Source organism: Doryrhamphus excisus, chromosome 11, assembly GCF_030265055.1.
Source record: "Doryrhamphus excisus isolate RoL2022-K1 chromosome 11, RoL_Dexc_1.0, whole genome shotgun sequence".
NCBI classification, from domain to species: Eukaryota; Metazoa; Chordata; class Actinopteri; order Syngnathiformes; family Syngnathidae; genus Doryrhamphus; species Doryrhamphus excisus.
The window spans coordinates 6811809-6824109 of record NC_080476.1 but is presented as its reverse complement, the minus strand read 5'-3'; the positions used below and the strand labels follow the sequence as shown (position 1 = coordinate 6824109).

The following is a 12301-nucleotide window of genomic DNA, read 5'->3' as shown; positions in this document are numbered from 1 at the left end:
ATTTAGTTCGATTGTGTTTTTTATATGTTTTTAATGACAGGTAAAATAAGTCTTTTCAAGAAATTGTAGCGCACATATGAACCCTGTAAATCGGTGCTGTACTGCACGTTGTGCTTTTTTTGTACTTTCAATGCAATACTTGAATGCACCAACTTCTTTTCGCTAAGCTGCTCACTCTATTTGATTTCCAAATCGCTTTCATAAGTTTACATTATTAGTAATATAAGTTGTCAAGCAGCAAGTAGGCCCACATTTGTTCAAAGAACTTCCATTTTTGTCGGTAGTGCCCTCTAGTGGTGGATATAGATAATACCTGTAAGCACAAACAACATGCAGCATTGTACAGTATTTTAGTCATGAATGTACACATTATTGTCTGCAGTCGTCCAGGTGTACAAACACACTTTCCCCCCGCAATTAGCCAAGTTACCGACACATCATCACGCCACTCATGACTGTTTAAGGAAAGGTGAACAACAAGTGGAAGCGGGAGTGTTTTTAAAATGTCAAGCTTTCCTTTTTCCACGTTTTCTCAGACAATAAATAAAGCCGAGGGTTACTACTAAGAAACCGCATGCTTCATTGTTCAAATGTTGGTAACTTCCTCGCAAAGGGCACAAGGTTCAAGTTCTATTTAAACACGTACTGTAAACGAGCCGAGGTCCGAGATGCTACATGCCAACATAAACCTACTTCACTGGCCGCCAAAGAAAACACCATTAATCATACTGACAGACCGATCTCAATAGCCCCTTAAAACACTCAACCAGTTCATTCAACTGTCAACTAATCAGCAAACATGTACCATTAAATATATTATTTTAACCATCTTACCTGTGTGATTGAATATTTCAATATGGATTTGACATATCCACAAAGTGAATAATAAAACTGTAAGCTAAATTACAGGAAAGTCGCACGATTTATTATGTATTTTGGACAAGAGCATAATTTGACTCCTTGCACGAAGAGCAATGTGTTATGGATTATGGATTGGGCTTGCTTGTAGTTAAGGGGCATGGAAAATATGAAAAATGTCTTAAATTGCCCAAATTTAAGCAAGATAAACCTCAGCCTCCTTGAGGACATCTTTTTTTTGATTAAAGTAGTCTCTGAACCAGGAGATGTGCTCCTTCTTCTGCTGGACGGTCAGATAGGGGTTTTTGGACAAACCGATCACCACCAGCTCCATGAAGTGGCGTACTGGTCCCTGCCTGGGGAAGCCCTCCTCTAGGTGCTTCTCAAGGAAGACATGCTCATGGAAAGGGATGCTGGCTTCCTCCTCAAAACCTGATGAGGAGCAAAACCAGTCAAGCTTTCATTGTTTCTTTTATATATCCAACGAATGTAGAGTATAGTTTACACACATGTTTCATTGTTGATTGGGTACTGCCACAATTTGCCCTCTTTAGTCCATTGGATCATTTCCTCAAAGGCGTTCTGGGGCATTTGGTTTGCCGACGAAGACAGCAGGTGAGCAAAGTCCGCGTCCCATATGGTTGGGCGTGCTAAAAAGGAACATGGGAAACCAGTTACATTTAATATTCATGGAAACAGTAATATACAGTACTCATAAGCGCAAATACAGTGGAACCTCTGAGATTGAACACGATGCATTGTAGGACACCAGGTGACTTACAGTTTTTGCAATTTGAAATAATTAGTTAGATACAGCAGTGGCTCCCAAACCTTTTAGTCGCGTTCCCCCTTCAGACATTTGACTTGAAGCCAGGTACCCACGACTCCTACACACTTAAAAAGAAACCTTTTTCCATCTTCATGAAGGCATATCTTTCTCTCTCTCATTGACTTTGAATATTGCGCGTGATTAATTAAGTAATTCTGTTGGCCACACTGTCAGTAGATGGGGAAGACTTGGGTTCATATCTCCACTTGGGCATCTCTTTTTTCTGTTCTGACTGCACCGCTCTGTGCTGAGGTGTTAAAGCACACTAGTAATCCTGAGTGTTAGGCATGAATATAAATGGTTTTTTTTAAAGTACGATTTAAATGTTTTACCAGTGATTCAAGTGTAAATATAAATGAGATATAAGTTAGTGTTTACTTTACTGAAACTGACCTTTCTTTTGAAATAAGCGTAAAGAAAAAGCTGTAAAAAGCCAAAGATAAAGTGCTGTGATGCCGTACATTCAAATGCTTTGTCTATTTTAAGGGATATTCCACAAACCCTTGGTCAAATACCACACTGCATCACCCCAGCGGCATACAATTTAAGAGGTCCTATTGTAAATCATTACAGTAATGAAATAATTGGATGGAAACTTATTACCAATTGTTGTTGTCACGCTGCTATCATCAGTAGGGAGGGAAAAGATGTTAAGTCTTTTCCCAGTGAACAAGTTCCTCCTGCAAAAACAAAAATAATGAAAACTTAACCATGGCTTTTTTATGAAAAAAAACATTCATTCATTAATTTTCAACCGCTTTTCCTCACGAGGGTCGTGGTGGTGCTGGAGCCTATCCCAGCTGTCTACAGGACAGGCGGGGTACACCCTGGACTGGTCGCCAGCCAATCACAGGGCACATATAGACAAACAACCATTCACACTCACATTCATACCTATGGACAATTTGGAGTCGCCAATTAACCTAGCATGTTTTTGGAATGTGGGAGGAAACCGGAGTACCCGGAGAAAACCCACGCATGCACACATGCAAACTCCACACAGAGATGGCTGAGTGTGAATCATACTCAGGTCTCCCAGCTGTGTGGCTTGCACGCTGACCACTTGTCCGCCTTGCATCCTATGAAAAAACAATCCAAGTAAAAATAAACTGACGTACTTTATGCGAACGCTTTCCAGCTCTGCGGTGATTCCTCTGTCGGGTTTGTAGCCCTTCCCGTCGTCGTCAAACCGGATCTGATTGGCCGGTCGAGCGTTCTGTCTGTTGGCATTACTTTCCACTGACACTTTCATGTCGGCGAGAATCCCGCTATGATTGCAGAGAGTTAGTATTAAGTGCAAAACTGCAAACTCCAATCACAATGACCATGGGATGTCTTTGTAAAAACAGGCATTTTTTAACCAGTTATTGTATTTACTGTGAATTCCAGACTATATGATGCTACTTTTGTTATTCATACTGTACTGTACTGCAAAGCTGTTTTCCTGCCAAGGGCCAATAAAGTATGTATCATATATCTATTGGCTCTTACAAGAGTCAAGTGGTCATATTGTTTAGCTTTTAAGTTAAATGTTGACAGCATCAGAGAAATGGATACTGGACTAAAGAATACATACCCTATGTCATTCACATCCCCCTTTTTTTGAGCCTCAGTCACAGCCTCGTGCTGCCTCAGCTTCCTGAGCAACTCAGACTCGGCCTGGATGCGGTTAGGAAGAGTGGAAGCAGCAGCGGAGGCAGCGGCGACGAGTTCCGGATCCAGGGTGTGACTAAAAGAGACACAGAATTGGTTATCACCATGATGACGCTGCCACCTTGATCAGGGAGACAACTAGACAGCAGTGTCACAAATTCTGTCTCACCTCTGAGATGAAGCTGAAGCCTCAGCTGAAGCCTCTTGAAACATATTAACAGTGCTCTCCATTGTGGTTTGCCTTGCGTTAGGGGCAAAAACATTTGGCTTAATTTTCAAATGTTTAAGCCTCCTCTTGCTGGTGACATCCACCTTCATGGCTCCCAGAAGATGAAGTAGATTCTCCTTCCCATTTCTGCTTGTGTCAAATTCTTTTCCCTTTGCAGCACTACCGTGGCCATTTATTACATCCATCTTGTCTGTATTAGTTAGCTCATCCAATTTGTTGATGTCATTGGAATCTGTTGCTTGTTGTTTACAGACTGTTTGGGTTTCTGTGGGGTCTTCGATATTGGAGTTTTTATTGTCACATAACCTGGTTGAAGTTGTGCTGAGGTATTTAGCTCTACACACAGTGGGCACCCTATGAGAAAACAAAAACAGTGTTACAAGTCACACCCTCGGTTATTATTCACTGAGTATTATTCATATGCCGTAAACTGTTATATCACGACATATATCACAACATATTTTAAAATAATATACTCCACAGCCCTTAACGATGTAACATGGGACTAAACGTAAAAGTCATCCACCTCATAATTGAAGCTGTAGTCGTGTCCGAATTTGCTGGCAATATACGCGATCCCGATATCTTCGTTGAAGACTTCTGAGCCGTGCATAATGTCCAGGAAATAAATCTATACATAATGATATCAAAATATGTCCTTCCACGATCCTGACTCGCGTTCCTGTTGTAACCCCAGAAAGGGCCCCCCTTAAACGTAACAAGATGGTCATAGTTCCACATTTAACGTTGGTTGGATACCGACACAAGGAGGAGTTATAAGTTAATATTTATCGGGACATTAATTAAATGATAACAAGTCCTGCTCAGCTCCCTAGTAAAATATTATAAAAATAAAATATTTGAGTTAATAGATTTGAAGACGTTAGTTGCATTAGGGCACATAACTGTAGTCTCGCGATAAAACTACCGGAAGTTAACTGGAGATGGCGACGGAACACAAGCGCTCAGTCACGAATGGAACTTCCTGTTGCTAACCGCCATCCTCTCGGTTGTTTTTTTCCACAGAGAATGGATTATAACATAAACAGTTAACTTTGAGGATCATGTGTCGTCGCATATCGTACTAGTGAGTACTGGTATTCGTTCCTGCTCACCCACTCAAAGAAGAATCCTTGATGCAGGTAACTTGGAAAAACGTCCACGGAAGCTGCTTGACTTAGCTTTCAGGCTAACACATTAACGCATATTCAGACTAGGGTATCTCAGTTGTAAACAATACGTATAGTAAGAACATTCGAAATAATTTGTTTTTGGTTTGGTTATGGAGTTATGTTATTTTAGTTGTGAAGTATTGACTTGTGATATGTGCACTTTGTCGATAGTTTGTTTTTGCAATTGACCCGCCTTTAGTTGACAGAACCAGACAGTTTAAATGTGTAATCTCCTCGTTTCTTTTCATTGAGTTAAATCTTTTCAATAAGCAGATATTTGATACTTTCTATTAGCAAAATATATTATTGAATTAATAAATGAGAACATTCCGACTTTTACCTCACTACCTCTACTTTCATTCATTTATTTTCTACTGCTTATCCGAGGGTCGCGGGGGTGCTGGAGCCTATCCCAGCTGTCTTCGGGGGGCGAGAGGCGGGGTACACCCGGAAAGGTCGCCAGGCAATCACAGGGCACATATAGACAAACAACCATTCACACCACACCCACATTCATACGCCGATTAACCTAGCATGCATGTTTTTGGAATCGGGGAGGAAGCCGGAGTCCCCGGAGAAAAGCCACACATGCACAGGGAGAACATGCAAACTCCACACAGAGATGGCTAAGGGTGGAATCGAACTCCGGTCTCCTAGTGCAGCCCACTACCTCTACTTATCTTCTTTTGTGTACTGTGTCTCTCACTCATTTTCAGAGCTTACACTTCTTCTTCTTGTTGTTATTTTCATGCTTCACCCTTGTCTCGTAATATCTCAGTGTACAATACTTTACATTTTGAATATGTACCTAATGTTTGTTGTGTATTTTGTTAGCTATGGCGGAAGAAAGGCGTCAGAAGCAGTGTTCGGTCGTCCTCCCCACAGAGTCCATGAAGGCGATGGCAGAGTCTGTGGGAGTGGGCCAGCTACAGGAGGACAGCTGCTCAGCCCTAAGTGAAGAGGTCAGCTACAGAATTAAAGAAATTACACAGGTAAAGCAGAGATTAGGAGGAAGAATGGCAACATTTTATTGAGTCAAGCTTCATGTTTGGCTGTGCTCATATCAAATTTGCTGCTTCTGAGTTGTTGTCAACTTTTTTTTTTTTTAAAGGATGCTTTGAAGTTTATGCATCACGGAAAGCGACGTAAACTAACCACCAATGACATTGATAATGCCCTGAAACTTAAAAATGTGGAGGTAAGACACAACATGCCTGCCTTCTTATGTAATACATAGTCTTTTTTGTGTGTAATACAAGTACATTTTTGTCTTTGCAGCCCCTGTATGGATTCCAGTCTCAAGAGTTTATCCCATTTCGTTTTGCAAGCGGTGGTGGAAGAGAACTTCATTTCTATGAGGAGAAGGAAGTGGACCTTAGTGACATTATTAACACACCACTGCCCAGAGTTCCACTAGATGTGTCGTTAAAAGGTATGAAACCTTTGTACTCGATACATTGATGTGTCCGGTAACACTGATGCATCCGTGCATCTGTCAAGCTCATAGAGCAAAACTTCGCCTCAATGCTTGTATCGCTTTAATTAACAGTCATATGATCGATACAGCTGCTATTTGGCCTGTCATGAAGGGGTCAACCTCTATTTATTAGCGGGATGCGTCTCTTCTAAAAGAATCACAATTCTTCCCATCAAGCCGTTGTGATACGTAGCCCAAAAGAAAAAGAAAATGTTCCACTATTTGGTACTATTTTACAACTAGGGTGCCTGCAGTGATGTTTAAGATCCAACAGGTGTCAGTATTTAGTGACAGGTGATCAATACATTTATATTGCTACAGTTTGATCAATACATTTATATTGATACAGTTTGACTCATACTCTATCCATTCCACTGCATGAGGTCTCAGTTGTTACATGTATCTGCTTTTCCTTCAGCCCACTGGTTAAGTATTGAAGGGATTCAACCTTCTATTCCTGAAAATCCACCACCAGGTATGACTAGTTGCAATGTTGCTATCATGAAACACATGTGCGATACATCAGAAAGCTTTAATTGAAATGTACTACTTTCAGCACCAAAAGAGCAACAAAAAGCTGAGTCTACGGAACCCCTCAAAGTTGTCAAACCCGGCCAAGAGGAAGAGGGTACAATTCAAGGCAAGAGTCAGGGTACATCGGCTGATGGTAAAGGTCGGTATCTTGTTTGTATTCCGATATTGCATTCATTCTCCCCCAATGTTCTCTCAGTAATTGTCTTCATTCATCCGCTATTGTGTTTCTTTTAGGAAAAGAAAAGGGTCCAATAAGGCTCAAACCTCGCAGCACCCATGAGCTTTCTGTGGAACAGCAGCTCTACTACAAGGAGATCACTGAAGCATGTGTTGGCTCCTGTGAAGCCAAAAGAGCTGTATGTAATTTCTACATACAGGGTGTCCATAAAGTCTCTGTACAGTTTTTTTTAATTACAAAGGCAAATAGCAAAATATATGAAAATTATTTTTATTTTAATGTTAAAGATATGTTTTTTCCCCTTGGTTTAGTACACCTCCATATGGGTACAAATGGTACTATTGCTAGTTTCATCATTAACCTATTTCATCATTCAACAATGGCTCTTGTTTTGTTCAATTGTAAAGATACTTTGTGGACATCCTGCTAGTTAGTGTTTATGTATTCAAACATTTCAATGTATTCTTTGGATAGAAAGAGCCAGAGCCTTCAATTAATTTTTTTCATGTCTCTTTGTTTATCCAGGAAGCCTTGCAAAGTATTGCCACAGACCCTGGACTGTATCAGATGCTTCCAAGATTCAGCACCTTCATTTCGGAAGGAGTGAGCGTCTTTTAAAGCACCTCTTGTGTTGAAAATATGACCTATGTCACATGATTGTCTAATATTACATGCTGGATGTTCTGATTTCTTGCTCGGTTGGCAGGTTCGTGTTAATGTGGTGCAAAACAACTTGGCTCTCCTGATTTACCTCATGCGGATGGTCAAAGCACTGATGGACAACCCCACTTTATACTTGGAAAAATATGTGCGTAATTTTTATTTTTGGTTTTAGTTTTATTGAAGGCTGTCACAAATAACGCATTAACAGCGGTAACTAATTTATTTCATTAATTATGTTAAATTATTTTAGTGTAATCAACGCATTCACACCTCTCTGTTATGATGGCAGACAGAGGCACAGTGTGCAGTCATACACAGTCTGCCTCTGTCTTTTTAACAAATCAACAGCAGTAACATTCCAACACCATATACTGTATGTATCGCCAACTCACTCACTTTAGTATGTTCATCCTTGGACACTTCAGGGACACTCCGAACATTAATTAAATAATTACAATAAAACAATAATTAACATTAATTCAAATGTACAATTTGCTACATTAAAGTATGCAGGAAAATACACTGAAAACAAGTACATTTACCTTAAATTACGTGATGTCTTTGAACGCAACCCCTCTTTTGGTCACATAACACGGTATGAAAAGCGTGATTCAAATGTTCTGCTTTTATTAAAGAGACAAATAGATTTTAGACTTTTGAGTTATGTAACATATTTATTTTATCTTTCATTATACACAGTAAAAATTGGCATATTTCAGACATAGTTCCTAATGATTAATGATGCTGTGATTAATCTCATTAACATTTTTAATTATTTGACAGTCCTGGTTTTAATATATGTGTATATATTTTATATCTATTGTTTCAGTTTTTTCTATTTCTTTTCAGTTGCATGAACTGATCCCGGCTGTGGTGACATGCATTGTGAGCAAGCAGCTGTGCTTGAGACCAGATGTTGACAACCACTGGGCTTTACGTGACTTTGCAGCTCGTCTCATGGCACAGAGTTGTAAAACCTTCAGCACCACGACCAACAACATCCAATCTCGCATCACTAAGACTTTCACTAAGGTGAGTTTTGTTTTTTACTGATTTATTGTCTGGTTTAAAATATGTAAGAAGAGCACAGTCCAAAATCTTTGCAATATTCCCTCAAATAGTTGTCACGGCAGTAAAGTCAACTGTGTTTTCCACATAAATAAGCGCCGCTTATCAAATAGGCAACTCTTTACTTTGAGTGTCCCTACGTATCTGTAATTACTATACTGTGACCATGTGCTGCAGTTTACTTAAGCATACTGCAACACCTGAAAAGCAGACGGGGTATCTGTAAAGCTGACGTTTAAGCAATATTTGTTTTTGTTGCAATAAAATGAATGCATATAAATAATTTCTCATCCTGACACGCACCTACATTGTTAGGTTTTCACAGTGTAAAGATTGGAACACCAATAAAAACTAGATGATGCAATGTTTGAAACCGAAACGTAGGTACGTAAACCACAATTTCAGCACCAATTTGCCACAATTGCGGTAGCAGTAGGGTATGCCAAATAAGTCCAGTGCGAGCTCCCATCATGCTTTGCGGCACTGCTCTTTAAATAGTTAATATTGTGTCTGCTGACATTGCATCATCTAGTTCATTTTCATTTTTCTCCATGTACCCTCTATGACAATTGTACCACACTTTGGTAACCTAGGGGTTAGCGCAGGGGTGCTCACACTTTTTCAGCATGCGAGCTACTTTTAAAATGACCGAGTCAAAATGATCTACCCACTACAAAAATGCAAAACATCTATTTATTTTCAAACGTATTGAGGATTATTTGTACGTACAATGTATGTTGATGTACCTTACATAACCAAATGAGCCAATATTGCAAAACACACATAATTAACAGTTAACATTTTTTGTAATTACCTGAGGTTACTTTGATGACTTGCACTGAATTGAACCAGCCAGGGATGCATAGTCCGGACAGTAGCTGCTGATAGCCAGCCTCAAGCACACTTCCAAATGTTCATCAGTCATGGTGGAACGGTATTTGGACTTAATGATCTTCATGTAAGAAAAGGCTGACTCACATAAATAAGTGGAGCCGAATAATGCAGTCAAAGAGATAGCACGACATTGTGAAAAAAAAGTCCACCTCCCATTCCGTATGGAAGTGATATGTTTTTGCCTTTTTACTTGGTCCAGTTCCTTCACTCATTTTAGTGACCATAAACTTTAGCGAGGGCTTAAAATCTGACGCAATTCACCAACTAGCTTAGCACTTTGCATCGTTGTTTACGCATGAGCGGTGACCTAAAGGTCAAAATTCAGTTGTCATCTGACTGGTTGTCCTGTATGTCAATCAAGTAACTGGGATGGATGATAGGCTGACATCGTAAGTTCTGCTGCACTTAGAGATGTTGTTTGATTTGATTGGTCGCCCGAAGGGCAACATTCAGTTGTCATCTGAATGGCTGCCCTGTATATCAATCAAGTGACGACATTGATGCTAGGATGATATATTTTTTTAATGTCACGCCGCGATCGACCAGCGATCGACCAGTACCACCTCAACCGGTAGATCGCGGTCGACTTAATGAGCAATAGACACCTTTTACGCTCAGCAGTTGAGTATACGGTATGAACATCCTGGTCACTCTTAGTAAATCCCTACTTTTTCTAAACTGTTAAATGATCTTGTAGTTGAAAAAAGCATTAGTCTTTATAACTTGATTTGTTTTCTCAGAGCTGGCTAGACGACAAAACCCAGTGGACCACACGATACGGCTGTATTGCCGGGCTTGCTGAATTGGGACCTGATGTGAGTTTCAGTTTGGATTCCTGCTAGGGTTCCTGAATCAATCTTTCCTTCAGCTCAGACATTCCACTTGTGTCGCTGCAGGTGATAAAGACGTTGATCCTTCCTCGACTTGCTGTAGAGGGCGCTCGCATCAAAGCGGTGATGGAAGGACCGGTGATCTCCAACATTGATAAGATTGGGGCAGATCATGTTCAAAGCCTTTTACTGGTAATTATTGATTATCTCTGTTCAGAATGGGGATGATTTAGGTCATCTCGATTGCAAAGCATGTGTTTTATTTTGTGGAGCAGACCTTTTGGTTTCAAGTTGACAATACAAAACTGTTTTGTTTGCTTTCCTAAGAAACACTGTGCCAGTGTCATTGCCAAGATACGACCTCCACCTGACAATGTAGAACAATATCGGACAGACTACGGTTACCTCGCACCCATGCTGTGCTCCCATGTAGTGAAGGCCAGGACCCAAGCTGCGATGCAGGCCCAGCAAGTCAATAGAACCACATTAACAATAACACAGGTACATTTACATTCGATGTTATGATGGTTTATCAAGATTGTCCCACTCTTCGGGGTCTCGTTTCTAATTGTGAGCCTCTTGCAGCCTCGTCCAACCCTCTCTGTCTCTCAAAGCGGACTCGGTGGATCGACAGGTCCTCGCACTCCCAGCATCATTAAGGTTCCAAGTTCTCTTACCCTTATGTCACCAAGACCGGGGACTCCATCACAGCCATCGCCCCCTGCAACTAAGTATTTTGTTATGGGAACCAGTGCCGGATCTGCCTCAACACAGCAGGTACTTTGGCATTTACATACTCGACAGAGACTGTTCAGACTCTTTCAGTCAAAACGGTAGCCACACAAACACAAATTCTATTATTGAAGAATGTATTGTATCCAGCAGGTAATCACCATCAGCTCTTCCCAGTCAGCCTCGACAGTTACCAGCACTGTACCCAGCGCCACTTCGACCTTGCAGCCCTTGGTGAAATTGGAACCTGGCAGCGGCCCGGCACTTCCAAGTTCACGACCCATGCAGAAATACATAGTGGTGTCACTGCCTTCGTCTGCCTCTTCTACCATGGAGAATAAGAGCTCTGTGATACCAACTCCCATTTCCTCAACACTAGAAACTGGGCTGAAGACCGACCGATCGGAGTCTCCTGGTGCGAGTACACAGTCACCACACTGACGTTTATCACAAGAGATTACATTTATTTGGGCTAAAACAAAAACTCTGGAGTGTTGACTGTAATGTGTAAATATGTTAATGCACAACAATGAGTCACTCAGTGGCATTTCAGATGTTGACTCAAACTGATGACATGCGCTTTTTTTAACTCAAAAAATAAATTTGACTTTGTATTTCTATTGCTGTTTCTGGATGTGTGATTATATTGCCCTTCATTTTTTTTACATTCAACATGTTAAGTAATTACTTTGTGATGTTTGTCCCTAATGTTCCCACAAGCCAAGCCAAACAAAGTAAAGTTAATCCTTCAAGTATTACAATTCTGATGACAATACAAGTTTATCAAAATATTTTTGAATGGAAAGGTGGGATAACTTCATGGGGATACTGTAAGTACATGTTTAATATAAATAGCAGATCCCCCCCCAAAAATTTTTTAAGGGGACTTATGCTCCTTTTTCAACCATTTGTATTAGTACTAGTTGTGGACTCCTATAGAGCAGCTACACACAATAACCTGCACAGAAAACTTTTGAGAAATTCCACAATCTGCACCTATTCCAGCTGTATTTCCTTTGATTTGTGCTTCCTGCCAAAATGGTCTGTTTTAATCTATTCCAGCCATGGCCCGCCCCCCGGCATCCCCACTGTATAAGGAAGTCCGCCCCTCTGTGACATCACAAAGGGGCAGTTTTACCACGCCTTTTTGAGCCATCCTAAACTTTTTTCAGGGCTCACTTCCA

At 40.6% G+C, this 12301-nt stretch overlaps 2 protein-coding genes across 3 annotated transcripts; one reads left to right on the top strand and one right to left on the bottom strand.

Moving 5' to 3' along the window:
- Positions 1 to 117: 117 nt before the first annotated feature.
- Positions 118 to 4325, bottom strand: mrps31 (mitochondrial ribosomal protein S31). Its single transcript, XM_058087969.1, has 7 exons — positions 4096 to 4325; positions 3510 to 3923; positions 3264 to 3416; positions 2806 to 2955; positions 2291 to 2367; positions 1368 to 1508; positions 118 to 1290 (listed from the first exon to the last, which is right to left on the bottom strand). The coding sequence occupies exons 1-7, from the start codon at positions 4308 to 4310 to the stop codon at positions 1055 to 1057; spliced, it is 1386 nt and encodes a 461-aa protein (XP_057943952.1). The 5' UTR covers positions 4311 to 4325; the 3' UTR covers positions 118 to 1054.
- Positions 4326 to 4522: 197 nt separating this feature from the next.
- Positions 4523 to 11737, top strand: taf6 (TAF6 RNA polymerase II, TATA box binding protein (TBP)-associated factor). 2 transcript variants are annotated; one of them, XM_058087041.1, is made up of 15 exons: positions 4523 to 4711; positions 5576 to 5733; positions 5853 to 5939; positions 6020 to 6173; positions 6637 to 6693; positions 6775 to 6891; positions 6987 to 7108; positions 7456 to 7533; positions 7637 to 7738; positions 8443 to 8625; positions 10296 to 10370; positions 10452 to 10577; positions 10713 to 10886; positions 10971 to 11162; positions 11271 to 11737. In XM_058087041.1, exons 2-15 carry the CDS (start codon positions 5578 to 5580, stop codon positions 11556 to 11558), a joined length of 1911 nt encoding a protein of 636 aa, XP_057943024.1. In that variant the 5' UTR covers positions 4523 to 4711; positions 5576 to 5577; the 3' UTR covers positions 11559 to 11737. The 2 variants fall into 2 exon arrangements, with proteins under 2 accessions (XP_057943024.1, XP_057943023.1); XM_058087040.1 differs by having other exon boundaries at positions 11268 to 11737.
- The last annotated feature ends 564 nt before the right edge of the window (positions 11738 to 12301 follow it).

Bases quoted from the DNA above. Each gene is read 5' to 3' on its own strand.
- mrps31 (XM_058087969.1), bottom strand. From the start codon at position 4,310: ATGTGGAACTATGACCATCTTGTTACGTTTAAGGGGGGCCCTTTCTGG. The intron at 3,924-4,095 runs GTGGATGACTTT...GTTTTCTCATAG, and splicing joins ACTACAGCTTCAATTATGAG to GGTGCCCACTGTGTGTAGAG. The intron at 3,417-3,509 runs GTGAGACAGAAT...TGTCTCTTTTAG, and splicing joins GCTTCAGCTTCATCTCAGAG to TCACACCCTGGATCCGGAAC.
- taf6 (XM_058087040.1), top strand. From the start codon at position 5,578: ATGGCGGAAGAAAGGCGTCAGAAGCAGTGTTCGGTCGTCCTCCCCACA. The intron at 6,174-6,636 runs GTATGAAACCTT...CTTTTCCTTCAG, and splicing joins ACTAGATGTGTCGTTAAAAG to CCCACTGGTTAAGTATTGAA. The intron at 6,892-6,986 runs GTCGGTATCTTG...TGTTTCTTTTAG, and splicing joins TACATCGGCTGATGGTAAAG to GAAAAGAAAAGGGTCCAATA.